Source organism: Talpa occidentalis, unplaced genomic scaffold, assembly GCF_014898055.3.
Source record: "Talpa occidentalis isolate TD23 unplaced genomic scaffold, MPIMG_talOcc4v2.1 talOcc4.5, whole genome shotgun sequence".
NCBI lineage: Eukaryota > Metazoa > Chordata > Mammalia > Eulipotyphla > Talpidae > Talpa > Talpa occidentalis.
In genome coordinates this window covers 121159341-121186817 of record NW_023604861.1, presented here as the reverse complement: position 1 = coordinate 121186817, position 27477 = coordinate 121159341, and the positions used below count along the sequence as shown (strand labels likewise).

Sequence of the window (27477 nt, the reverse complement as noted above, 5' to 3'; positions counted from 1 at the left end):
GGCTTTCTTCCTTTTTGGACCTATGCTATCTTGTTTTCCTTCCCTTCTGACCCCCTACCCCTACTGACTTTCTCCATATGTTCCCACCATTAAGTGTGAATATCCTTCAGAACTGTGTGGCTGCCTGTTCGTGTTATCTGAAATGTTTTGCTTCTGGAGAAGTTGGCGCCTTGTAGAACACAAATTCTACGCTGGGAGGCTTTCCCTAACTGCACTCCAGAGATCTGCCATGTTTCTGTAAGACTCAGGCAGTCATCTTCCACACAGACTGACTCTTCTGACATCGTGACTCTGCACACCTCCTTCCATTTGCTTATCCCCTTGGTTGGGAACCAGAAACACCCTTCCAGGCACCCAGGCCAGGCCCGAAACCCTACTGTGTTGCTTGATTCCTTTTTGCTTTGTTCCCACTTTTTTAAAAAAAAATTATTTATATAAGCACTGGGTACAGTCAGAAGCACAGGAGGGTGAGAGGATTCACCTTAGAGGGGAACAGAACAGGCAGACTGACAAAATACACTGCTGAGGGGAGCAGCAGGCATGGCAGGAGAGGTCTACACGCCATGTGGGACCCTTGCCTGGGGGCTGGGGATCGAACTGGGGCTGCAGAGGCTGCAGGCAGCTTCGCAGCCCAGTGCTCAACCGCTGCGCCACTGGGGAGGCCCTGTTCCCACTTCTTGTGTGTTTCTTTACCTGTTATGTTTAGGGGAAGGCAAAGTCATACATATCTATGTTTCCAACTCTCCTCCTTTCCTTCCTTCCTCTGGGGTACAGGCCAGAGATGTGGAGGGTGAGAATATTCACCAGAGAGAGAAAGAGGAACAGAACAGGCAGACTGATTGAACCACACTGCTGAGGGGAGCAGCGGGCAAGTCAGGAGAGATCTGCACCATGTGGGTTGCTCCCTGGCCAGGGATTGAACTCTTGCTGCAGTGGCTGCAGATAGCTTCACAGGTTGTGTCTTAACCCCTTGCACCACCAGGGAGGCCCCTCCAACTGCTATCTTATTGCCTCCCACTGCATTGCCTCAGAAGGGAGGGAAGGGAGGCCTTGGCTGGAACGTGCACTCAGCATTCTCCCTGGTCAGAGCAGGCATTAGTTGTCCCAGCCTTGAGGTGTCCTGGAATGCCAGGCTGCCCTCTTCTGCAGAGGAGCAAGCCCAGACTTGTCTCACCAGGTTCAGCAGCACAGTGACAGGGTAACTGCATAGCTGGAGAGTGAGTTGCCCCCGAGAGAAAGGGCTTCCCATGAGGCTGGCAGAGTAGGTTGTGGTTCTTATCAATCACCAGATGCGCCCAGCTGTTCGCTTTCTACGCCATCCCAACCAAATACAGAGTTCAAACTAATACTTTATACCATCAGAACAAAAGTGTTTACAGTGTTAAACCCTAAGCTTTCAGGAATTTATGTCATTCATCCCGTGACAAAGGGAATGTCCCTGCATGGCCTGGGACTGGGAGACTCCCAAGGCCCAAGATGGATTTTCCTGCACCCATAGGATTTAATGTGATAGATCTAGATCCCTGACTGGTTAAGAAGGGAGAACCCTTGATCCCAGCCTTTTCTATTCCTTTGTTTCTCGTGTGTTCTTGTCTTATGGAATGACTCATTCATCGACCCCAACTAAAATAAATTGACTAGACTGTCTATACAGGATGCTTTTTCTGCCCTTGATGAGTGGTGCTGTGGTCTGGTGCTGTTGGCAGCTCAACAGCTTGCTTTTCCCACTGACCTGACATGGTCTTCTTTTCTCTCTTCCTCAGGAAATCCCTCAGTGGGGCTGACTTTTGGGTTTTGTGGCACCTTACCAGGATGAGTGTCATCCCGTCAGCCCTTTTCCTAAGCTATAGTATCAGTCGCAACCACTTTTCCCACTTTAGCTGACTTTAATGTGTCAGTGGATAAAATTCAAGATGACACTGGGGAGCAGGCTTCCTTCCAAGGCTCAGCTCGCTGCTGGACTGCTCTGTGAGTTAAGTAGTGACTTTGCATTTTCTGGAACAAGTTGGCATGGCTTGTTTATGTTCTTCATTATTAGTCTTACTTAGCCCTTGATTTAACTTCTGTTCCTCGGGGAGTGATGACCTCTGGGTGAAGGCTGTGTAGTGTTAAGTACATATTACATGCTGTTACACTATCGGAAATAAAGGGTTGAGCCAGTGGGGTGAAAACCCAACAGTTGTGGGCAGAAGTCTCACAAGGGCCTGACTTTTTGTTGACAAGATAATAAGATTATGATTAGTTATTATTGTTAGGAACTAGTAATGATAACACACTTACCCTGAATATTACCTTTCTAGAAAAATATTTATTTTATTTATTTATGCATATAAGAGCTTGGGTGCATGCCAGGGGTGTCGGGGGGAGGGGGATGAGAGGACTCACCAGAGACAGAGTGGGGGAGCAGAACAGGCAGACTGACTGAAATACACCGCTGAGGGGAGCACGGGCTAGTTAGGAGAGATCTGCTGCACCATGTGGGTAGCTCCCTGGCCGGGGATCAAACTCATGCTGCAGTGGCTGCAGACAGCTTCATAGGTTGCATCTTAACCCCCTGAGCCACCAGGGAGGCCAGCAAGGACATCCTGAATATTACCTTTTATATCACTGTGAAATACTGTATGAAAAATTAGTGTTGACTAGAGCAAGCTGTTACTTTAGTGTGGGCTTTTCCTCCATTTTTCTATGTGCACAGTTTTACAAGATTATTTTCGGTACTGTGTGGGAGAGATTCTATGCTTCAGACCTGGAAAGTGAGGCTCAAGAATCCAGTTTTTTCCCGCCTAACACAAGGAAGTTTCCACTGCACTCCTCAGGTCCCAGTTGCTTATAGGGAGTTTAGCTTAACTGATCAAATTAGGAATTAATTGTATAGTTCCCTTCCTATGCTATATTTCATCTTTATCTTCTTTCCACTTTTACTGTTACTTACCAGTATACAAAATACACCTTTTAAAGTTAACTCCCTCAGAACAGCTATGTCAATGAAGAAGATGTGGTATATATACACAAAGGAATACTACTCAGTGATGAAAATAGATAAACTGTTGCACTTGTGGTGACATGGATGGAGCTGGAAGGGAAGTGATGTAAGTCAGGAGTATGGAGAAACCAGACAATGGGTCAGATAAACTCAAAGACTAGCCCTTCAGGGGTGACTATAGAACCCAGACATTCAGCCCGGGCGGGACCACAGGAGGGGGAGCACAAAGCTAGGACAGAGCTCATGGGCCATGGTGGTGGACTATGGGTGCTGTGGTGGTGGCAGAGCTATGGTAACACCACCAGAAGCAGGGATCCTGTACTTCCAAAATATAAACAATGAAAACTGTTACCTTAAAAACGTAATTATAATAAAATTTACCTTCTGGCTTATTTCACTGAGTGTGATCCCTTCTAGCTCCATCCATGTTGCTACAAATGGCATAAGTTTATTTTTTGTGACTGCTGAATAGTATTCCATTGTGTATATAAGCCAGAGGAAAAAGAAAAATATTGGATGGTTTCACTTATAGGAGAAATATAGGGGCACCAAATAAGGGATCAGAAAAAAACAATAATAATCAAAAAACAACACAAATCAGCAGGCAATCATAAATCAGAGACATTCTGCGGGGGGGGGGGGGAGGAAAAGGGATCAAAACAGGAAAGAAAGAAGAGCACAAGGGACTATGGTGGTGGTTTATGAGTAAATTGGTGGTAGGAATTTTATGAGGAATACACAATGATGTAAAATATATAAATAAAAATCTTAGGAAAAAAATGTAACTTTAAAAAAATAGATATATCTATTCAAGTTTGTCTTCGTCTGTGTCTTAACTTCAAGTGCCCTGTGTTTTGCTTGAAGGCTCAGTATAGCTGTGCTTCCAATCCTCTGATGGGAACCACCTGTGGTGGCCTGTTTCTCCTTCCCCTCCTTGACTAGACAGGCAGAGTCTCTCTTATGTCAGAGATTTCTGAAGGTAAACTGTTAGTTCCTTGTAGGCCACGAATAGTTGGCTATAGTATTTGAAGGGAGAAATGAGCCTTGTATGAAATGTATGATTCTAAGTTGAACTGATTTTTTTAAAAAGATTTATTTATTTATTTATACATACAAGCACTGGGTACAGTTGGAAGTGCGGGAGGGTGAGAGAATTCACCAGAGCCAGAGTGGGGAACAAAACAGGCAGACTGATGAAATACACTGCTGAGGGGAGCGGTGGGCGCAGCAGGAGAGGTCTGTCGCGTCATATGGGACCCTCACCGGCCACTGGGGATCAAACCGGCACTGCAGAGGCTGCGGGCAGCTTCGCAGCCTGGCTCTCAACCTCTGCGCCACCAGGAGAGGCCCTGAACTGATTTCTTATTCCTCCCCCCTTGGTTGACTTTGAAAAGTCCTTTGTTTATTTCCTTATCTTCATTTTTGTTTTTCTCCCCAGGATGACACCTCTTTCCTCACAGAATGTCATGATTCATCACGGCCAGACCCAGGAGTATGTGCTCAAGCCCAAGTATTTTGCATCCCAGAAAGTGATTTCAGGAGAGCAGGCCACGGAAGGCTCATTCCCTTTAAGATATGGACAGGATCAATCTGTGTCGCCATTTCAGTGTAAGTATAGCCCAGTCAACACTTTTGTAAGTTACAGCACTGTTGTTTGGAAACACTTGGTTTGGTTTAGAGGACTTTATGTGTCACAGTGGATAAAACCCAAGGGTCATTTAAAGAAAAAACAACCCTGCATTAGTTCCTAAAACAACTGAACAACAGCTTACTCTGAGGAAAGGCATTCTTGTTGGATGTTAGAATCTGGAATAACCTGCTTGTAATTCTGTTCCTACAGGATGGCTCCATTTCTGGAACATAACTTGTTCTAATTTTAGATACAGTTGTGTCTGACATGTTTACATTGATAAAATATTTTCTTTAGTAAGCTAGCCAGGGTTCATTCCTGAGGGAAATTCTGAAATAGGCTGCATTACTCCCTGAGGTTCACCTACAGTGGATATTTTATATCATGAGGTCCACTTTTTTAGTGTATCAAGCACATGGCGTGGCAGATTTTACTCTGAATTTGTAAAAGGCTATTGTGTCAGGGGCCAACTTAGTTAATAGCTCATTATGTGACACTCAAAGACAAGCCCTGGCTCACAGGGTGAGGAACATGATGATGATTTGTGGTTTAGGTATTAGTGTTCGCTGGCAGCATCTGGAGGAAAGGCTTTGGAATAAGGCAGCACACCATCGAAGACAAGAGCTAGACAAATGCTCTCCTTGCAGTGGCTTCCTGCACTGTCTCATGTTGATGGATTGCCTGTACCATGCACAGTGAAAGAGGATGTCAGTTGTGAGCTTGGACTGTCTGTCACCACCCAGTGTAGTGCGAGGAACTGAGATAAAATTTTTACTACTGTTTGGGGCATCAAGTCTGTGTCTGTGGGAATCTAGTTCTCTGGACCACCCCCTCCCATAGAGTTGGTCAGTGTTCTGAAGTGATTGCTCTCTCCTCCAGAACCGATCACATAACAGAAAGAGTATCTAGTACAAAGCTGGTACTTCTCAGTTTTCATCTTGGGGGTAAATCCTGCTCATTGACCTGAGACTGGACTCCAGAGTAATATCTGGTGGTAGTTTATTGGGATCGTGAGGGATGCAAGCCCTGGGGATTATAGAGGAAAGAATGGAGAAATCATGCAAATGACTCCTTGCCTTTTGGTAAAACAACTTCCAAGGTATTTTGCAAGAGCAATAGGTATATCCATTTTGCTTTTAAAGACCCTTTGATTTCAGTGCTCAATAATCTGTTTCTTCTGTCTGAATATCCCTGAATATGTGATGTTTTTTTATCCTAATTTGACAATGAACCAAACAAGAGCTACTTATTTCTTGGGTTCTTTTGTTTGTCGGTTTTTTTTTGGTGGCACATTTATATTGATCAGATTGCATTTTAAAAACGCCCTCAAATTAGAATGAGATGGAAAGAGAGTGTTTGAAAGCTTATAGTCATACTGATGAGGAAGAGAATTCTGAACTACATGGAGGTGTCAGGAAAAGATGGTCTGAGAATCTGTGGTATTAAGACTAGAGACCAGACTCTGGTTTTGGTTGGTTACTAATGATTTGTTAGTAGAATGAAAATTCCCACTATGTATATATATGTGTTTGTACTTTAACTCTGAATCTTTTGTCAAACTGTCTTCTGAAAGATAAAATTGTACTTTAGAAAAATGTGAAGATTAGTCTATCTTCATTGCCCATTAATTGTTCACTCAACCTACTTAAATACAGTTTCATTATGGTGGGGAGCTAGTAAAATAGTTTAGACAAATGTAGTATCCCCAGGATAGTTATCTGCTGAAATTACCCTAAGTCTGTTGTTCAAAAAGACCCAGGAACTAGCTGGAACAGACTTATAGGAAAGCCAGGAAGGTGAAAATTGTCTGCTTTTGCTGAGAACAGAGCTGAAAGGCTAATTGGAAAGTTTGAAAAAAGAGGTGATTTGGCAGGACCTTGATGGATATTGAAATAGCAACATTGAGTAAGAAAGACAATAGAAGGATGAAAACTAAAAAGATGGTAGGAGGAGGAGGAGTCAAGACCTACGGATATTGTGTCCCTTATCCAATTCTGCATGAGGTATAATGAGTCTCTAAGGAAACCACATGTAACAGAAGGGAGAGATAATAAGGAAAGTATGGAAAGCAGAATCTTCTAGTGTCTACATTTTCATCTGTGTGAGAAGGATCAAAAGCAAACAGCTTAACTTCTCATTTGCTGGAGGATTTAAAGATCCAACAGTAAAAGTAGATAATTATGACTAGAATAGAAGATACTAAATTAGGTGGACATGATGTATCTTGGGATGAATCTGAGGGACAGCTGTATCTTACCAGCCCACTCCCATGATTTTTGAGAAGCTACAGGGACTAGAGAAAAAATTCAGGTTATCGAAGAACAAGTGTTGTTTTCCTCTTCTATAAGGGATGTTGAAAAGTTAGTCTACTGTAATTAATGACCAGTTGGTAGGTTTTATATGGGTATCCTATAAGCAGCAAAACTTACAATTTACAACTCTAAAGCATCTTGTAACTTAATCAGCTCATTGAAGGAGGAGGCAGTAACACTACAAACCCAAGTGAGTAAAGGCTTGCTGTTGACACTTGGTAGGCAAAAACAGAATCGACCAGAATAATCCTGGAAAAGATGAGGATGGAGCATGATGGCTTCAGCAAAGTGTGTTACTGGGTTAAATTTAGCACTCTCCAACTGATCGAAACTCTATGGTTGCTGGTGATTCATTTCTCTTTGTGAGGAATGAATATTTTAGTCTAACTCCAGACTTTTGATGCTATAACTCACCATCCCTGTCCAGCACGTGTTACTTTGCCTATTTTGATTCTGTGCATTTACCAGCCTATAAAGTCATTTCTTAGGTAACTTGACATCTTGGGCTGGGTGCTCCCTGCTTACTGGTTATCTCCTGTGCTCAATAACCTGGTGTTTTACTTATTCATTGGTCTTCATTGTGTATCCTCCAGAGCAGGGCTCCATAAACCTTTTCTTAAAGGACCTGATAGGAAATGATTAAGGCTTTAAGAGCCATAATGAAAATTGATATTACATATAGATATTTAAATGACTGTTCAACATGTAGCCATTTAAAAATCTACAAATTCTTAGGGCAGGTTGTCAAAATTCTGGTGCCTGGGGGGGGCCTCCCCTGGTGGTGCAGCGGTTGAGCGCTGGGCTGCAAGGCTGCCTCCCCAGCCGCCGGCGAGGGTCCCACAAAAAAAAAAATTCTGAGGGCTGCATGGATTTGACTCATGGACTGTAGCTTGTCAACTGCTGATGTCAAGATACAATTTCTCAGTGTACTAAAAACACTCAAATTTTGAACCTGACTCATGTCTGGAACATGAATGGCAGTTGGACCAAAATCTGCCTGAGAATCCTTGCCTGTATCCAACTGTCTTTCATTGTGGTCATCCCATCAACCCTTCCTCGTCACCATGACTATTCTCAGCTATATCTCCACTTAGTTTGAAGGCAGTCAGAAAAGAATGATCTACCAGGAAGGCACTTATCCTGGGATGAGACAACTTTCCTTTCATGTGAGTTCGGCAGACCACATAGTAACTGGGAAAGTCATGGGTGTTGATCCTGGTTATTTCTAGAAAGACTGTGCTATTGACAGAAGTAACATTTCCACAGGATCAAGCAGCAGTGGCCATATGGCTGGACTAATCATGTTAAGGTACTACCTGAATTCCTCAAAGAGTTAAATACTGTGTTACTGTATGACCCAGCATTTTCACTCCTAGGTATATACCCAGGAGAATTGAAAACATATTCCCACAAAAACTTGCATGCAAATGTACATAGCATTGCTATTCACAACCAAAAAGTAATATCAGTGAAAATGTCCATTCCCAATGAGTGGAGAAGCAAAAGGCAATATATCCAACAGTGGGCTGTTCAGTTGTAAACAGGAATGAAATACCGATCCATGCCACACGTGGGTGAGCCTTGAATACATGCTGAGTAAAAGAATCCAGACAGAGCAGAATACAGATCACGTATTAATATGATTCTATTTCTATAAAATGTCCAGAATATGCAAATCCTTACAAAATAGATAAATTGTTGCTGGGAGCTAGAGAGAGGGGGAGCGAGGTTTATGGGTGAGGAATTTCTTTTGGGTTAAGTGTTCTGGAATTAGGTGGTTATCATGGTTATACAACCTTGAGAATAAACCACCATGTTAGGTTAAAAATAAAAGTACCTATAAAAATTATAGCCAAATAAGTAGTTATAAAAGACTCAGCCTCAACTCCAAGAACAGAGCTCATCAGCACTCCCGTAAATCATAAGAGATGGTTTATCCATCTGTTTTATCTGCTATTTTCCTAGGTAACTTGTAGAAAAGAATTGAGTATGTAAATCAAATTGTATTGTACTTAACTCATTATTTTTAACCCAGTGGAAGGAATATGGCAATAACAAAACATCTGAAAGGTGATCTTATAAAAACAGTCAGTAGAGATTATTAGAACAGCACATGCTCAGCGTCAAATCCAAATAACTCACACGTGAAGAGATTAGTTTGGCATAACTCACTAGAAAAAGACCTTAAGGGCAGTGAGCCTCCACATCGGCCTATCTGTTGCTGCAGTAAAAATACCATGGGATGCCTGATAATGTTAAAACCAGAAAATATTCCTATTATGGTCTTTAGTGGAAGGACATTTTTATCATCAGGGTTATAAGACACTGGAGAGCTTGCCGAGGTGGAGTGTAGAGTTACTTACAATGGAGGTCTCTGGGATGAGCAGAAATATCCATGTAACTGAAATGGTTCCCTAGACAACTGGTTTGCAGATTCTGCAGGCAATCCTACAGCTCAAAGATTGGGGCCTCTCTGATTTTAGTATTTGCATGCTTAATCTCTATCATAGCACTTTAATATTTGGAAATATCTAGAAGTTTAAACTTCTGTAAGTTGAATTTCTCTTTGCTAATTCCAATTGTTTTTACTAAGATGGTCTTAGAATTTAAAAGGTCATTTATATTTCAAAGTTGTCTTCTCAAATTTTAGCTTACCACATTTAACAAATTTTAAATTTCAGGAAAGGCAGATGTCCTATTTTATATACTACCTCCCTAAAGTTTTTAGACAGATTCTTCCTAAAATTTTCAGACCATTAAAAGAAATGTCAAATTTTGTCTTCTGATGTGCTGATATGAGAGAGATTGGTTACTGGCATTGCAAACACTGGCTGCTGTGAAATTATGAAAAAATTAGGACAATACCATTTATAAACACTTACTATTTAAACATAATCTTCCTGCTTAAATAAGTACCCATAGTAGTGCAGGAGGCAAGTACAAAGCCACCAATTAGGCCACTTCTGACAAAAGAAAACCCAGTCATGCCTGCACAGGAGACGTGGTAGCTCTGGACCTGCGTTCTGCGCCGGCCTTTCCTGGGCCTTAGGCAGAACCATTGCCCCCACTGCACCCACAGCGACTTGGCTGGAATTCCCTGCTCCCACAAGGATGTGAAGGTGGAGAGCTGTGCCCAGGGCTCAGACCTGAGAAGGAGGCAAGAAATCTGTTCTCACAACAGTGGTCTTGCTTGCTGCCTGAACCCCACAGCCCAGCTCTGGCCTGACTGTGTCCATATCCCAGACTGTGAAAGAATGCTTCGGCACTCGCAGCCTTTTTTAATACTTCTGACTCTGTGGTTGAATGTGGTGGCATTCGCCTCGAGGCTATGTTTGCAGTGAATCAAGAGCGTAACTTGATGTGAAGTCATCTCAGGATTTGATGCCAAGTGGTTATGTCTCTCCTCGAGAAAAGTAAGTGTAGGTGCCTGGGGTGAAGGTTGTGGGTGGTTTCCCGTTGGTGTAGTACCGTGGTTACTGGTAAAACTGTGTGTTTTTGGTGCCCTGCCTGAAGGGAGACTGCAAAGGGTTCTAGGAGACATGCAAACTATTTCCTTTGGTCAAACAAATCCGAAGCCTAGGAGATAAGCAGTGCTTGCCCTGGACAGTTGTGTCCACTGTCTACTTCCAGTGGAAGCAAGGAGGGGAGAGCTGGGGAGGCTCAGTGCCAGTTCAGGATCTTCAGGGTGAGGGTGTCTGTCATACAGTTCAGAGCCTCCAGTGCAGGACAGAAGCTAGCTTCAGAGCAAGGAAGACCAACTCTCCCTTCTCTGTACTATTATCTCTTTGCAAAAGAGGGGCAAAACCTTGGAGTGATGCCTGGGTAAAGGCAGATGTAGCTGTAACAAGTACAGAAGAGAAGCTTTGGAGACAGATACTGATGCATGGGATGATTTGCAAAATGGAGCTCTTGAGAGGAGGAGCATTTTGAAAATTGAGACAAGTGGGGGAGGAGTCTGGTCCTGGCCTCAGTTGGGATGTTGTCGTTTAGGACATGAATGATAGAATAAACCTTTCCAGGGGAGAAAAGAAAGAGTGGAAGGAGAAATCGAGTTTGCTGAGATGATCTCGCAATAGCTGCTGATGGATGGGACTCCCCTGGGGCAAAGCTTTGCAGAAGGACAGGTTGGGCTCTGGGAGGGAGAGGAGACTTGTCACCATGCATTCTACAGCACTGAAGGCCTTCCCTGCATGGAGACTGCCTTCAGTTTGTCACATGCAGATAGGCATGTCTTTGAGACTAGCCACCCACCAATTCAGTGGGTCCTGATGGCAGTGGCAGCCAGAAATGATCTTATAAGAAGCTGGTGAAAACTAATGCAGAATAATTTGGCACTTACAAGGATGACTAGGTGTGATGAGAAGTATGATAGTAAAGCTTCATGCTTATCCCCCTGTAAAATCAAGCTCTTGAAGCTTGGTCACCCACACATAATTTGGCATGGCAATCAGGAGACTTGAGTCATTTCCCCAGCCATATGGTGGTTTGGATGTTAGCACTAACATTGGCTAGAAGAACATCACTCACTCTTCAGTAATTCCTAGTAAATTCTGTCGGCTTAAAAGCATAGACAAAGCAACAGCATCTTGGTGAGTACACACTGACAATTGAGGAAACGTTCCAGTGAATGTGGGTGGACACCAGAGATTTGTCCCACTGAATGCCTTAGAAATCCACATTCCATTCAAGGATAGGGTATAACATATTTTAGAGAAAGTTCCATGTGCTGTCTTGCTGTGGCCACTGTGCCTGAGTTGGCGAGCTAGGGGAGGTGATATATTTTATCAAAGAGTTGTTTGATCACATCCCAGTCCAGGAAGGTGTGTGGATTTGACCATCTCTTTTCCTCCTGATGGCTCCACACCATTTAAGATAGCTGAGACATGATAGCCCTGGATCAATCATAAACATTTCCAAGAAACTGATCCAGGTCTATGAAAATATGGAGGAAATCTGGAGTGAAGGATTATGTGTCTCAATTCCTTCATGGGCAGCCTTTCATGCCAGAGAAAGAGGTTTTGATCCCAGGGTCCCCATATTACACAACAGATTTAATCCCAGGATAAATATGGGTGTTGAGACTAAGTTCAGGTTATTGAGAAATAAACACCAGAAAGGCTCCAGAATATTCTGCAATCAAATAGTGATATACTAGGGAAAAATAACAGGAATTCATTTACAGTGTGCCTGGGCAACACTACAAAGCAACATTTTGGGAGGAGAAAACCTGCTTTTGGATAAGAGAAGAGATATGCTACCTGCTTAGAGGATTTATGTGCTACACACTGAGGGCTACACTTGGTTTTACTTCTGAATGGGAAGCTAGTTTCTCGGCATGCATTTATTAGAGTTGAAATTAGTCTTGTTTAAAAATAAACAAGATTGTACCAAAAAACTACCGACGAGATCTTCTAAAGGGAATTAAAGTAAAATGCTTTGCCTTCTCTTGAGTTAGTCTCCTTACCGAAGGGCCCTCTTAGCATCGGAAATGACCTCCCTGTGGTAAGTCTGTCCTCACTTTGAGGTTAAGATTCAGTTCCTTCCTTGCATTTTTATGACATTGCTTAAGGGACTCTTTATAATTTCTGTGCTTTTACCTCAGCACTGCTTTTCAATATTTACTTAGTGTTAGCCCTTTGTGAGGTTGAAATACACCTAAGCTAAACCCCAGCTGCCCAGATTTCTTTTGTTTCCCATCCAAAGGATGTCGCAGTTAACACTTGGCTAGAATAGGGGAGAACTTTCCTTCCCTAAGAGCTCATTATGATACAGTGACACTTGAATAATTCTTCTGACCGGCCAAGTTTAAACCTGAAATACACATGTGTGGATGTATATAGTGTCAGTACATGCACATTCATGTGCATAGAGTCAACCCCATAGACAAATGTGTGTGTGTTACTTAGTCACATTTTGGAACTGAAGTTTTCCAACAGAGCAAGTATTCACCAAGAAAGCTCTTGCAGCTCTAATTGTACTTCACAGTTTTGCTCTTTCAAGGTTGACGTGGTGGTTCTTGTGAGAAACATCATCATTACTTAAAAATCCCTGTCCCCTCATGATCCCTGGGGATTGAAACCCACTTAATGTCCACAGAGGCTGCTGTCTGCTCGGAACCAGCAGAAACCACACTTTCAGCCTACACTCCGTACACAGTCAGCCCCACAGAGCAGACGATTGCAGAGTAATTCTCACTCACAACAAAATCTTTTGTTTTGTATTTTATTTCCCTTGTCACTCAAGAATAATACCTTTTGTGTTTCAGTTAGGTGCTTTCCCGTCCACATATTGCTTTTATGTAATTGTAGACATTTCATGAGGACAGTTATCTAAGTGTGTGTTAGTGTGGTTGGATAGGGACAGAGAAAAGCACAGAAATTTTTGTTAATAATAAACCTCTTGATCTATTTAATTTTTTAAATGGCATTTTATTCATACAATAATAAAAATGTAGGTCTTACTATTTATGCAGAATTCTGTCTTCCTCCTTCCTTCCTCTTAGTTGTGATGTTCCTGTGGCAATAGCAGGCTTTCTCAGACCACTGGCTCTGGGCTTGGCCTCGGGGCTTGCTTTGCCTGATGGGGTGTGCTGGTTCTGAGTAGGGGCTGTAAGAGACCTTGCAGGGTGCTGTTCTTCCTTAAGTCATGAAAAAGGCATGTGTCTCGTCTGCTGATGTTCCAACTACCTTGACATCTACTGAATTTCTTAGATTACCCTTTCCTCAGGGCAGAAGTCTTACTGTTTTCTTTTTTTTTTTTTTTAAGATTTATTTATTTATTTATTTAGAACTGAGGTGTAGGCCAGAGGTGTAGGGGGTGAGAAGATTCACCAGAGACAGTGTGGGGAGCAGAACAGGCAGATCTACTGAAATACACTGCTGAGGGGGGCAGTGGGCATGACAGGAGAGTTCTGCTGCCCAATGTGGGTCAGCTCCCTGACTAGGGATTGAACTCGTGTTGCAGTGGCTGGCAATAGCTTGATAGTGTTGAGATTTACCCCTGTGCCACCAGGAGGCCCTGAGAATCTTACTCTTGAAAACAATCTGTGCAGGTTAGTTGTTAGTCACACTAGGGCAGATAAGACTTTTAATTGGACAGGATACATAGAGGTAAAATTACTATTCCAGGCAACTTCACCTTCTTGCCATGTAGACTAGAAAACAGGTAGGCACCTGACCTAAGAAAAATGGGTCAAGGCTGGCTGGCTGCCCTTAAGGTGGCCTGTCGGGAGAGCACTCCTGTCAGGGATGCTATTGAATCAAATTAGATTAAGCAGAAACGATTACGAAGTTTAGTGGTTCCGGTTGAGCAGGAAGCAATGAAAAGAAGTAGAATACCAAGTAGAAAAACAGCCAGAGAGACACTCTGTCATACTAATTTTGGTACAAGAAATAAGTCCACCAGCATTTTCTGAAAATGGGGATAAAGGCAACAATATACATCACGGGTTGTGGCTTCTTAACATCTTCCCAGTTACTGAAACAATGTCCAGCTTTTCTTGAGGTCTCCTCATGTGACTGGCTATTTCTGTTTTCTTGAGACTTCTCTCTCCTTCATTGCTCTGTAGCTTTATCACATCACTTGATAATGTGCTCTCCCTTTCCCTCCCCTTGCTTGTTTTGTAGGCAGAGAACACACATTCTATTTGTATCCTTCCCTCCAACAGCTGCATGTCCTGATACTAGACTTGTGGAGAGGGAAACCCCAGCTGCTCAGTTTGCTTCACTCCCTTTATAGCTCTCACTTCTGTCCACACACCCTTCCTTCTAAGAAAGCCTGGGGTAGGTGGAGATGGAGAAGAGGTGTGGGTGGGTCATTCCATCAGTTCCCCAAGATGACGGATAGGGCTCAGGAGTCATTCTGCCTGGCCTGGGCTTCATTGGGCCCTAATGTAGCACCATATTTATGCCTGAATACCATTTAGATTTTTAACAGAAGCATTTTCAGGTCTTGTAAATTGTTCCCACATGGAATGGAGAACATCCAGTTTTAGTTCATTAGTGAATGTGGACAGAAAACTTCTCAGCTAAATGTCCCCAAATCCCAGCATGCCTTCTGTTCTTCTTTCTGGTATAATTTTTCAGTCAACCACAAAGGAACATGTGTGTAAATATATATCAGGCATGCGCTACCATGTCCTGAACATGGAAATAGAACAAAATTAGATAGCTCTTTTAAAAGGAGTTTTTGAAAGACTCTTAGTGGGGAAAGTGACTCATGGTGTTTCTTGTCAGAGATCCCAGTTTCCTAACCCCACCTTAATATACCTCAAGAAACATGTGTATGAAAATTCCTGCTGGAGGTATAGTAATTACATTCTTGTCTGTGTCAATCAGTTTGGAAATTTGGATGGACGCTCATCTGTCTCCACCAACGACACTAGGTGGACACCATCTTCCTCTGCTGCCTTACCTATGTAATACTGTCAGTCACCGTGCTAAGTGCTTAATATGCATCAACCCAACACATTACAGTTATTCTCGTACATGGTTTGACTATTTAAAATGTACCCTATGTGTTATCCATAAAGTTTAAGTTAGGAACCCAAATAAAATGAGTTAAAAATGGCCAAAACAGATATTAATCATTGAAAGGAGCATCACTTGAGCTGTTTCTATAAGCTATTTTAGGTCAGTACCAAGTCATAATTTGACTATATTTAAAAGAAGAATCAATCCATTTTATTATATGTAGATCTTTTATGACAGTAATTTTTAAAAACTATGTAAAAGAACTACTGGTAAGAATTGCTTAACTTAACAAAAGTTATTTAAATATAGACTCTTTTGATAACATTCAGAGTCAAGCAGTTGATTTGAATCTGGATAATATGTAGGAACCAAGGTCCACAGTAGAATTTGACTTTATTCTAGAGCCTTTTATAATTACAATCAGAAAACTGAATGTCTTGAGGTGAAATATTCCCACGATGGGGTAAATGCCACTACTTCTTAGAGTTTTTTTCCATAGTTGTTAAACTAAGAGCTAATCATATATAGTGATAGGCTCTTCCATTTGTATTGTATTTCACAGTTATGAATGATGTTTGCATAATTTCCTGTGGCAATTGCTACAATCTTGTGAGGTATATGGGTGAGATGGCATTCTTTGACTCTTTTTTTTTTCCACTCCAGATTTCAGCATTTGGAGGGTCCAGCCAGTGAGTGGTTTCACTGTATCCCATGCCTTTGAATCTCTGAATATTTGTTTCTTTGTCACATAGAAACCTTAATACTTATTCCATAACATTTTTCAGAATGATGTTAGATGAAAGATTTAAGATTTCTAACATACTGCCAAACAGATAAGCTATACTTAATGTGTTTTTCTTTATCATCCCAGCCTTCCCAAATAGTGTCATAAAATTTCACAGTGTTACTACAAGTGTGGGAGAGACATTGGGGTATTGAGGAAGGAACAAGGGCTTGAGCTCAAATCCCATCTCCACTATTTCTAAACAAAATGACCTGGGTCAAGTTTCTGATGGACATCTCTGTAATTTCCTTATCTGTGAAGAGGCTGTGATTGTAACTTACAGGATTCTGGTTTATAATTGAGCTCTTTGGTTTAGTAGGCACACAATGTATGTCTCATGAGCCCGCCAATCATATAAGCAATACTCTGTACTTTTAAAACAGCCCACCAATTCTTTTTCTATGTTCTTAAAATCTAGACAGAAAGAAAGCAGAGAACAGGGATGTGTGTGTGTGGTGTGAAACAAATGTCTCCAAACTTAGTGGTTTAAATCAGCAGACTTTATCTTATAGTTTCTATGGGTCAGGAAATCAGAAGTATCTTAACTGATGGATTTTGGCTCAGGTTCTTGAGGTTGCAGTCAGGGTCTCGGCAGGGGCTGCTGTCATCTGAAGGCCAAGCGGTCTGGAAGCTTTGTCCAAGGTGGCTCACACACATGGCTGTTGGCAGGAAACCTCAGTTCATTGACAACCTGCACTGCACCACAGGCTCCAAGGACTCTCATTGCATGATACCTGGCTTGATCCACTGAGTGAATGATCTAAAAGAAAGACCAAGATAGAAGCTGCATTGCTTTTTATGACATAAGCTGCAAAGTCACAAACCATCCCTTCTGCTTTATCCTATTCATGATTCTCCAAGACCAACCCATGCTTTAGGGGTGGGGGCAGAATTAGACCTCATCTTTTGAAGAAGGATATATCAAAGAACTTATAGACTGATCTTAAAGCATCATGGGATGCAACAGGAGAGGCTTGATCTTGATGAGTTTCAGTGGGAAAAGAGGAAGTTTAAAATGACTAACATGAAAAGAATTAGCTGACAGCTGGAAAACTTAGGGGGTAATTACACATCAGTAATTCATTTTTTATTGCAGCTAATCACTTAGGCTTTATCACATGATACTGGAGCATAGCTAGATATAATAACTCCAAGAAAGGGGTATTTAGACTGAAATCTTTCCTGATGATGAGATCTGTTGAATTTGGCAGTAGTCCCTTAGGGTCATTTGATGGCATCTTTGAATCCTGAGCCAGAGAGCCGTTTGTGCTGGGGGGAAAAAAGTAAATGACAGAATTGGTATCCTGCAAGCTTGGATTACCTGACTCTATAATTTTAATAGATGAGACTGAAAAAATGCCAATTTTCTATATAACTGATTGCTTCAACAGATTTTTTTTTTTTCAATTGAATTCATTCAGTTGCAGAGTTGTTTGGGCAGTTGCAAAAATGTTCAGACCTGTCCTTGTTAGTGCTTGTTCAAAGAAATGCATTCAAATGTTAATATTTCTGTTTACCTTGGGTTTTCATCACCTGCACACATACAAAAATGGGATCCATCAGAGGCACATCAAGGTGTCTACTTCCGGCCTGGCACTTGCAATGACTGAGATGCCTGTACAGGACCAAGGGCATTTGCTTTCCTCTTCTGCTCCTTCTCTTACTGTTTTTTTTAAAGCAGAATTAAAATTTTGTAAAGTGCAGCAGCCTTTTCCTTTCTGTCTGCCTTTAGTGTTGGAGGGAAATTTCCAAGACCCCTTATGAAGGTAACAGAACCCTGATGGCACTCACGCTTTGAACTGTCTGTGACCTGCAGTTATTATGTAAATGAGTAAAACTCACTTCTCAGCTCAGTTTATTAACAAATGGCATTCTGGTGTTCATACCACCTTTGATCTTTCTTCATTTCCTCCCCTGACTTGTTTTCCACACATTCCCTTTCACCTGGTACTCTTTTCCCTTCCCAAAGAGGGAAAATTGCCAGGCAGGAGGTTTGTAACAAAGAAAAAGAGGATAAGAATGCAAAATGTTTACTTTGACTTGATGGAGGCTCAAAGAAGTTTGGAAAAGTAGAGAGATGCACATCAATAGAAGTGTGCATACAGAGCCAGGAGATCATGGAGGGTTGTAATGTTGGGTCATGCCTGGGGTGTGAGAACCATAGAGGGGGAAAAGGTAGCTTAATTAGACCAGCAGGACCAGAGGTAGGGAAAAAGGAGGAATGGTTTTCTTGGGGTGGAAACCTCAGGGGTAGGAAGTCAGTGACCTTTGGACACTGGGCCTGGCTAAACTCTAGCTTTCTAGGGGGATGCTGCAGGACATGAGGCTGGTGTGAGTCTAGGTGGAAAAGGACTTAATTTCTGTTGAAGCAGCTGGGTTTTGTCAGAAATACCTGGCTTAACAATGCCCCAATTGTAATACATGTATGTATGTAATCCTAATCCTTTCGGTACGTGGTAGGGATTATCTGGAACCCCCATGAGAATTGGTTCCCCCTTAATCAAACTTCTAAATAAGACATGAAATGTGTTCCTTGGTAAGCAAAGAGCCAAGTAGATATCTGTCCTATTAGTCAGACTTGCTTTTCCACATACAAATAAACAGATGTCATTTATGGAAATGGTGAATGATAGACTGATAACAAATGCCTCCCTTTACTTTGGAAAAACAACAAATGTGGGGATAAATAAGCGCTAATTCTGTTTCAAATTTAAAGGACAGAAAATTTGAGTCATGTAAAACATATCTAAGTCACTGCTTCAGTCAGGAACCCATGCACAGTTGCCAGGCTGTACGAGGCTCAGAGCTGGGAGACGGGGCGGTCACCCTCCTCTGCAGCTTACTCTCCGGAGGCCAGGGCAGTGGTGAGGTCCTTCTCTGGCCAGGTGCACGTTAGTCTCCACTGCGCCCGTGTCCCTGGTGTGGAATCTAAAGCTCAGTTGCTAAAAGGACCAACATAGCTTCTTTCAGGGAATTAGAAATATTTCACATGAAAAAAATTGCATCTTTTAAGTGGTATTTCTTTCTTGGGAGACACACTCTTAGAGTAACATCTTGAACCTTGATGCCAGAAAATGAAAGAAAAAACTCCCTGGGCAAACTCACTTAATTCTCCTCAAGTGTGGACCCAACGACTGTTAGGTTATAGGTCCTGGCTGTGAGTTGTATTGTCAATTCAGAATAGAGAAAAGTAGTTCTGGGGAGCACCTGCTCCCTCCCTCCCTTTATTCTGTTTGTGATAAGTTATGAGCTGATATAAGTCCTGTCATCTGGGGGATGTTTCTTCAGCTTTTTAGAGACAGCATTTCAAATAGCCCTGTTCATTCTGAAAGGGATGACTTTCTGGTGTTCAGGACTGGGAGCAGAAAAGAGACTTCCAGATACATTCCAGACAGGCGGGTGGAGAAAGTGGCCAAAGAAAAGCCATGAGCTGGCCCCCCTCACAAACATCAGCACCAGGATGCAGGAGCCCGTCCCTTGCCTGCCTCTGATTAAATGTGGTGAATTTGGCAAGTGTGGTCACCTCCTTCCTTGACTACGTGCTCAAGGACCAGCCCTGAACCTCGCTGGCCTTCCTGAAGGGAGCCTAGACATTTGAATCCCCTCAGGGTCTATGATGTTAAAGAAAAATATTTGACCAAAAAAAAAAAGTTCAGAAAATGAAAGTGTGAAAAAGCCATGGGTTTGTTTTGCTAGTTCTTCACTTTTATTACCGACTGTATTTTCCTTTCCCCAAACTCTGGGTCAGATCCTGCTGAGTGAGTAAACTTGTTGGTAAAAGTGAGACTCTTTTGACTGTAAAACATATTATATCTTCAAACATGTTTGATTTTGTTCCAAGGATAAAAATAGGACTTGTTCTTATATTTTTAGAGAAGAGAACTTATTATTCTTGGTATTTAAAGAAGGAAACCTCCAAGGAGTAAAAGGAAAGATTAAAGTAATCCTATAGTCTTAAGAGATACTTATTTTTTTTTTAAACTGAGCACTATGTTTCATCTATCAGACCAATACAGTGAAGCAAGCATTTTTTTCTGTTGTATTAGAGACAAGAGAACTGAAGTTCAGAAGGAGTTAACTAATCTCTGTAATAGTTCTGAGGGGAGATGGCATTTCAAGCCACGTCTCCCGTGGAGAGATGGTTCAGTGGAACATGTAGGCTCAGACCTTGGCACAGGGAACCACTTACCAATCAGCTGCCCTCAGTTTGCTTGGCTGTAAAATGGGAAGAGGAATTAAAATGGGGAGAGGAACATCTGGTGTCAAGTCCTCCCCCATTCAAATGTTTCAAAGTGTACTTTTAAAAGTCCTACTGAACACAGCAGAGTGTAGCTGACAGCCAAGACTCAAGTTGAGAAGATGTGCGGCTCTAGGTGAAAATCTTTGTCCTTAAATCTTGAGTCAAGGTAAAACTACAATGGAACAAGTGAAACAGGAAATTAAACTTGACTCCTAAAATAAATGGAAATTTAAGATGAAATCTGCCATATTTATTGTCAGAACTTTATTGTTGGCCAGTCCCCAAACTGGGGACCAAAATGTTTATCTCTTTTGGGCAGATTTTAGGGCTGAGTGGAAGTTTACTTCAGATTCACTTGTAGGTTCTTAACAGTGTTTTTTTCAAGTTCCCTAGCTGTTCTTTGCTTAAGAAGGGGAAGCACTTCTTAGTAAACTGGAAGTACGGTAAAAATTCAATTCCTTACACATCACCATAAATTTTATTTATAATTATAAAGGAAGTTGCCACCATGTATCATTGTGATTTTTGCACAATATGTTGTGAAATTTGGGGAGCAGATAATTGTTTATCTTTTGAAGAAATGCTTGAGAAATGTCTACTTCCTGTTTAACTCTTCTCCCATTGGCATGTTTAATTAAAATTTTTTACTTTTGACTGTTTTTTGGGCAACATTTTAATGATTTTGGGGGAAATGTTTTGTAACAATTGCAGGGTTTACTGAATCACTTGTGCTTTCCATTCATCTGAAATTTTTGACTAAAACATTTCTCGCTGACAAATATAGCATATAACAAATGTTTTGAGGGTAAAGGTTTCCTAGGAGTGCCCTTTATTTTTATCACTACGGTCAGTTACCCCACATTTAATATTATTTAAATTCCTGTCAGGGAAGTTTGTTGATTCATTCAATTGTTATTTCTTGACCATGTCCTATGAGACATATGTTGGTAGAGAATAGTGAACAGACACATCCCTCATGGGATTTTCTTCTAGCAATAATCAAGCAGTAAGTGTATAAAGTACATTTATCACAGGGGCTATAAAACAGGTTATGGGGGATAGATAATATCTGAGGGTGTTGTTGTTTTTTCAGGTAGTCAGGAAGGCCTCCAGATAATGCGGCATTCCAGACAAGCCATAGAGGAGGCGAGGGAGAAACTGAGTATATCCAGGGAAGAGAATGCTAAGCAGAGGGAAAAGCAAGTACAAATACCTGAGACAAAAGTATGCCCAGTGTTTGAGGAGTAGCATGGAGGCCAGACTGCATGTTTCGGGGCAAGTTGTAAGAGGTGAGGTCAGGAAGCTCACACTTCGTGGAGGGCTCTGTGACCTACTGGTTCATATTCTCATTTGGATGGGAGCACTGTGATTTGAGTGACCTGCATTTAAAAAGGAGGCCCTGAGTGATGTGTGGAGAAAAGACAAAATATGAGAGGGCAGAGGTGAAGCCGGGAGTCCAGTTCAGACACTGTTGAAATAATCCAGAGACAAGCTGATGGTCAATTTGCCTTGCAGGAGTAAGAAATTGTCCCCTTCTGGAAAGGGAGCTAACAGGATTTGCTGTCTTATGTATCTTGAATGGTCTCAAAATATAGACTGACCATTTTCAGAGATGAGATCCAGGTTTGGATGTGGGTACAGGAAGAATCCGCTTAATTTTGGTTCCATTTTGCTTTAAGATAGCCTTTAAACATCTACCAAGCAAAGGCCCATAAGCATTTGCTATCTGATGAGCAACAAGCACTTTAAGAAAGTCAGAATATATCTAGAAATTTCTTTTATATTATTGATTTACTATATTCTTCTCTGTAGCCTCCTAAGTATAATATGAAAGGAAATCATATGTGTGAGAGAGATGAGTAACTGACAGTTTTCTTCAGTGAATGTTTAGGGTACAGGTAAAAGGGAGGAACACTCTTAAATGGTCTTTAATTTACATTCACCTATATAGCAACTGTTTTCTCTTTCTACCTCTTCATTTAGTTTCTCCAACCTGAAGAAATCCCAAGAGATGGTGCTGGAATGTAGCTGTAGAGATCTCATTTGAGCTTGTCTGTTGGAGAGTTTTCCATGACTGGGGCAACCCAATGAAGTCATAGATTTGATATTAATTTCTATATAGCACCTTTCTCAAGGAACATAGTACTCTGTGGGCATTGCTTAAATAGTCCAGGAGGAGTTCAGCAAGTCTGGAGAGCTCAGCAATTAAGTCCTGTTATTCTAAGCATTAGTTAATACTTTCATGATTTGTCCTTCAAAAAATTCTTGGCTTTGGGGCAAGCAATGGATTGCAAGCGGGAGAACAGGCTGTTAGCTCAGTTTCTCTCCATGTGACCTGTATATTGAATCAGCCTTGAGGTCTCTTTAACAGGCCCTGGTTAATAGACAGGGTGATGGCTTTAAACCACTAAGAGTTGCTGCTCCATTCTGCAGAATAAGGCCTGTGCTCTTCGGCTCTGCTGTTTGAGTTGGAAGACACTGACGTGCTGTGTCGCATTCCACAAGACGGCGAGGGGCTGTATTCCTTCATGAGATCCGATGTGATGCTTGAGCTTATTGTATTTACTGCCTTGGCTCCCTCTGCCTGAGTCACATCCTCATCTAAGGACTGAGAGATGGCAGCCGTGCTGTCTTCTAGACTGAAGTCCATTTGTCAAGACAATTTTCATATTTAAAAATTTCTCTCTCACTAATGATGGGGAAGCAGAAATGAAAACTTTTTCCATTGGGAGGGTATCAGCTTCACTTTCATCCCATTTGCCATTCACTCTGAATATCTGTGGTTTGTTTTAAGCTGTGTGCCAGTGCCTCTTCTCGGAGGTATAAATTCGCACGGGGTCTGGCAGGATCTGCAGACAGGATGTTGACTCTTGAGTGTCTTGACTGACGAGGAGGCCCAGTAGAGGTGCTGTGAGGCTCCAGGCGATCTAGGTTTCTAGCCAGAATTTCTAAACCCAGGGTTTGAAAATGCCTGCTTAAGATTTCTGGGATTGATTTATCGATAGAGATCTAAAAATTTTTAAGCATTTTGTTCCTCAGAAGAACCAAGTGTGGAAGCTGTGCCAATAATTCCCTATTAACTCCTTGCTGGTCTCACTTTTGCTTCTTGGGTTTAATTCTTAATCAGCTAATAGGTGCCTCTAGGGATGATCTTCTAGCATGGGTTTGACCTTGGGCTTCAGTTTCCTCACTGGCAGGGCAAAGCATTAGACCAGGAGGATCCGTGTCGTCCTGTGAGTCCCTGTCTCTGTGGGACAGGCACCCTGGCCTCCATGGAGACCATTTGGTCATTACATTTGCTCCACATTTATTATATACCCAATGTCCACAAGGCACCAGGGGTCCTTGAGTGCTAGTTTCTTTAAGGCACTTTAGGACAATGCCTGTTATAGACTAAATCACCTGAAGGCAAGGTCGTGGCCACTACTGTTAAACCCCCACTGAACTCTGGGGAGATGAGTGGTGTCGTCTTCAGCTTGTCACATGTGGAGAATATGAACTGCACAGCTGCGTGTCTTAGTTTTGTGTACTTAAAAACTTGAGCTCTTTCCATGATACCCTTGAAATGTGGAAATGGTGTTAAAGGAGTAGGGTTGGGGGAATGTAATTTTTTGATTTTTAAAATTGAGGTATGATTGCCATCTTACATATTAGTTTCAGGGTACAGTGTAATGATTTGAGATTTGTATGTATTGTAATCATCACAATACGTCTAGTTATCATCTGTCACCCTACAGGGTTCTCATTTTATTTTGTGATGAGAACTTTTTAAGATTTACTCTTAGCAACTCTCAAATGTACAGTGTATTATTGACTAGTTACTGTGCTGTCGCTGACCTCCCCATAATTTATTGATAAGTGGAAGTTTGTTCCTCTTAGTCCCTTCACCCAGCCTCACCCTTTCACCTCTGGTAACTGCTAATCTGTATCTTTTTGTTTTGTTTTGTTCCTTCATTTGTGTTTTAGATTCCACATAAAAGTGAAATCATGGTTTTTGTCTCTCTGACTTATTTCACTTAGCATGTTACTCTCAGGAGTGTATTTTCTAATGCATTCAGTATTTATGGGGTTCCTATTAGAACTATAAATGACAACGTAGTGTTGAAAGCCCTTGAGTTTTTCAGTACTGATTTTGAGATTGATGTAGAAAACAAAAACTAATTATAAAGAAGAAATAAATGCTAAGTGAAGACGTAAGAGGACTGGCAGAGAACACAAGTGTCTGCTCTAGAATTAGATTACTTTATAGCAGAATGCTTGTAAAACACAAGGGGAAATATGAAATAAAATGTATCTTCTGCTTCCAAGAAGATGTGAACATTGTAAAAATCAGAATTAAGTCATATGAAACTGTCTCTGCCTTTTGAAAATCCAAATGATTCCAAGCCAAAAGAATTTTTTTTGGCGAAGAAATATAAGTTTTTAAGAACAATAGGTCCAGAGAATCTCAAGTGCTTATGAAGTGACTACTGTAGTTGGGAGGTGAAATGGGAACAATGATTAAGTGCTTGCTTTCTTTGGAAGTCTCAGTTTGCCGAAGTGAGCATAATTTAGGTGACGGTATGAGCATCTGCATGGCAGCTGCTGGTTGCTACAAGTTAATGCCAGAGAAGGCAAAATAGTTGGCACACCAATTCTAACTTCATTATTGCACCAAGAGCCAGAAAAAATAGAAGTTTATATTCTTTTGAAGTGAGATGATGTTGTCTCTTTTTTTTCCCTGGGCTACACACACATACACACACACACACACACACACACACACAATCTGAAGATGTTTGTAAGCATGGTCTGACAATTTACAGTGTAAGCTTTTTTTTTTTTTAATGCTACTGTTAAAAAAATTGAACTAGGTGAATTTTCTTTGACTGGGGACTTGGCATTCTATTGTCTTTTTTTTTTTTAATTTTTAAGGTATACTCCCAGAGAAAAATGTAGATGTCATATTAACACTTAAAGTAAACGTTAACAAACAACTTCTTTAACTTTTTTTTGGAACACAGCCACACCCTTCATGGACATACTGATGCTTTCCTGCTATCACAACAGAGTTGAAGGGTTGTAACAGATTCCTTCAACCCTAAAATGTTTATTCTTTGGTCATTTCTAGAAAATATTTCTGGATACCATTGTGCAAGGTGCTGGAAGACCTGGCTGGCTGCTAGGATGTCTGCCAGCAGACTTTGTGTTCTGATGTCTGGTGTTAGAACCACTCACCAGGGAGACATTGGAAGGAACTGATGGTATTTCTCTTCTGGAGAAAGCCATTTCCTTCTTTCAAGTGTCAGGGTCACCCCAGGTTGGTTTCTTCCAGTCCTTTCTAGCTTAAGCTTTCTTTGGTTCCATAACAGTTGTCTGTGGGTACCTGAATGACTGTTGTGAGCAAAGAGGCATTAGATTGTAAGACCATGTGGAGGTGAATTAGGAATAAAGGATAAAAATTATTGCGAAAACTTACCTTCCAGCTCATAGAGCAGTATTTTTAGACTCTGCCCTTAGCTGGAGTGTGTTGACTTGGTGGGTAATGAGTTCCCCGTTACTAGTGATGTTCAAGTAAAGGTTGTATCAGAAGATCTTTGAGACCCCATCCTAACCTTGAAACTCTAATGGCTTCTTGGGTGGGGAGTCTTTGTTTCCAAGCTCAGATTTTGTCCACAATCTAGTGTTGAGGGCATATAGAGGCCTCTTGGATGATTTTCTGAAAATATAATCCTGGTCAAACCAAAGCAGTTCCCAGGGGGAGCTGGTAGGAGGGGTAGCGGGGGAAAGGCTGAGCAGAACCATGCTCCCCTTTGGCCACAGTGACAACAGGTTGCTTCCTCTCATGCTCCAGCCTCAAGAATGAACCGGTGTCTTTAGCTGCTGCTACACCTGAGCTTTGTGCCCTGGCTTCTAGAGAGAGGGATGCGACAGGGGGCATATCACAGATGTGGGAGTCAGAATAGGGTCTCCAGATTGCACTTTGGCAGAGAATTTATATTGAGACCTGGCTTTGAATGGCGTGAGGTCATACATTCTCTGTGCAGCTTTGCTGTTCCAGGACAAAAAAAACAGCTGTAGACACTACATAAACGAGTGTGCCAATAAAACTTTCTTTACAAAAGCAGGCAGGGCCAGGTTGATCCCCATACAGACACTGGATCCAGCGCTGGCTAAGAGTCATCAGCTCTATTCTCATGTTTTCGAGGAGAGGTGAGGTGACACGCCCAAGGTCATACCGTGGTGAAGCTGGGAGTGCAGCCCAGAGCCTGACCTTAAGATTAATGCCCCTTTTGTGATGCTGTGCTGCCTCTGCTGTGCAATCGGGTAATAGCACTTGGCTTTGAAGAATGAAAGACTTACCTGTTTCAGGTAACCCGTGACTGACAGAAGCGAGAGCTCCAGGATGGTCTTTTAACAGAGCCCACCCCCCTCCCCTTTCAACCCTGTCATCTGACCTCACTTTTTCTTAGATGAGCCCCATGCGCAGTAAGACAGAATAATCGTTGCATATATTTATGTGGAGAAACAGTGCCCCAGAGTTGTGAAAAAGAAATGGGCTCCTGCAGCTGCGTCACAGGATTTGATCACTTCAGCTGAGAGTGCCAGGAGATTTGAGACAGATGTTTGCAGACATGCCGCATGCCTTAAACATTTCCAGGGGTCGGGCTGCAAGTAGTGACTTAATAAGTGGAGAGACCGGGCAACTACCGCAAGGAGGACACAGGAGTTGATCCACCGCTAGGTGCTCGGCCAGCCCCTTGCGTTACATCTGCCTGTCAGGGGTGGCCCTGTCATCTGTGGTGCCCTCCGTGCTGCTCTTTGTCTGCCCGTGAATAAAGTGCAGCATTGTGGTTAGTAATCCCACTCCAGTGACTCGACTTCAAATGTGGTTTGGAGTGCATCCCAGAGTTCTGTTTGCTAAGCTTCCTACTCCTGTTTCAGAGACACCACTGGATACAGAGCAGCGAGCACTGAAGGCTTTCCTCTTAAACCTGTCGGGCTGTGGGCTCTCTCTTTCCCCCTCTTGTTCCTTTCTTTTCTTTTTTTTTTTTTTTTAAACCTCCCAAGGCAAGTT

General features: G+C 42.0%; 1 protein-coding gene across 1 annotated transcript in view; it reads left to right on the top strand.

The window, feature by feature from the left end:
* LTBP1 (latent transforming growth factor beta binding protein 1) overlaps positions 1-27477 on the top strand; it is a 333365-nt gene that overhangs the window by 107281 nt on the left and 198607 nt on the right. Inside the window, 1 exon segment of the mRNA XM_037528248.2 lies at positions 4422-4591. Within this exon segment, the coding sequence (XP_037384145.1) occupies positions 4422-4591 (170 nt within the window).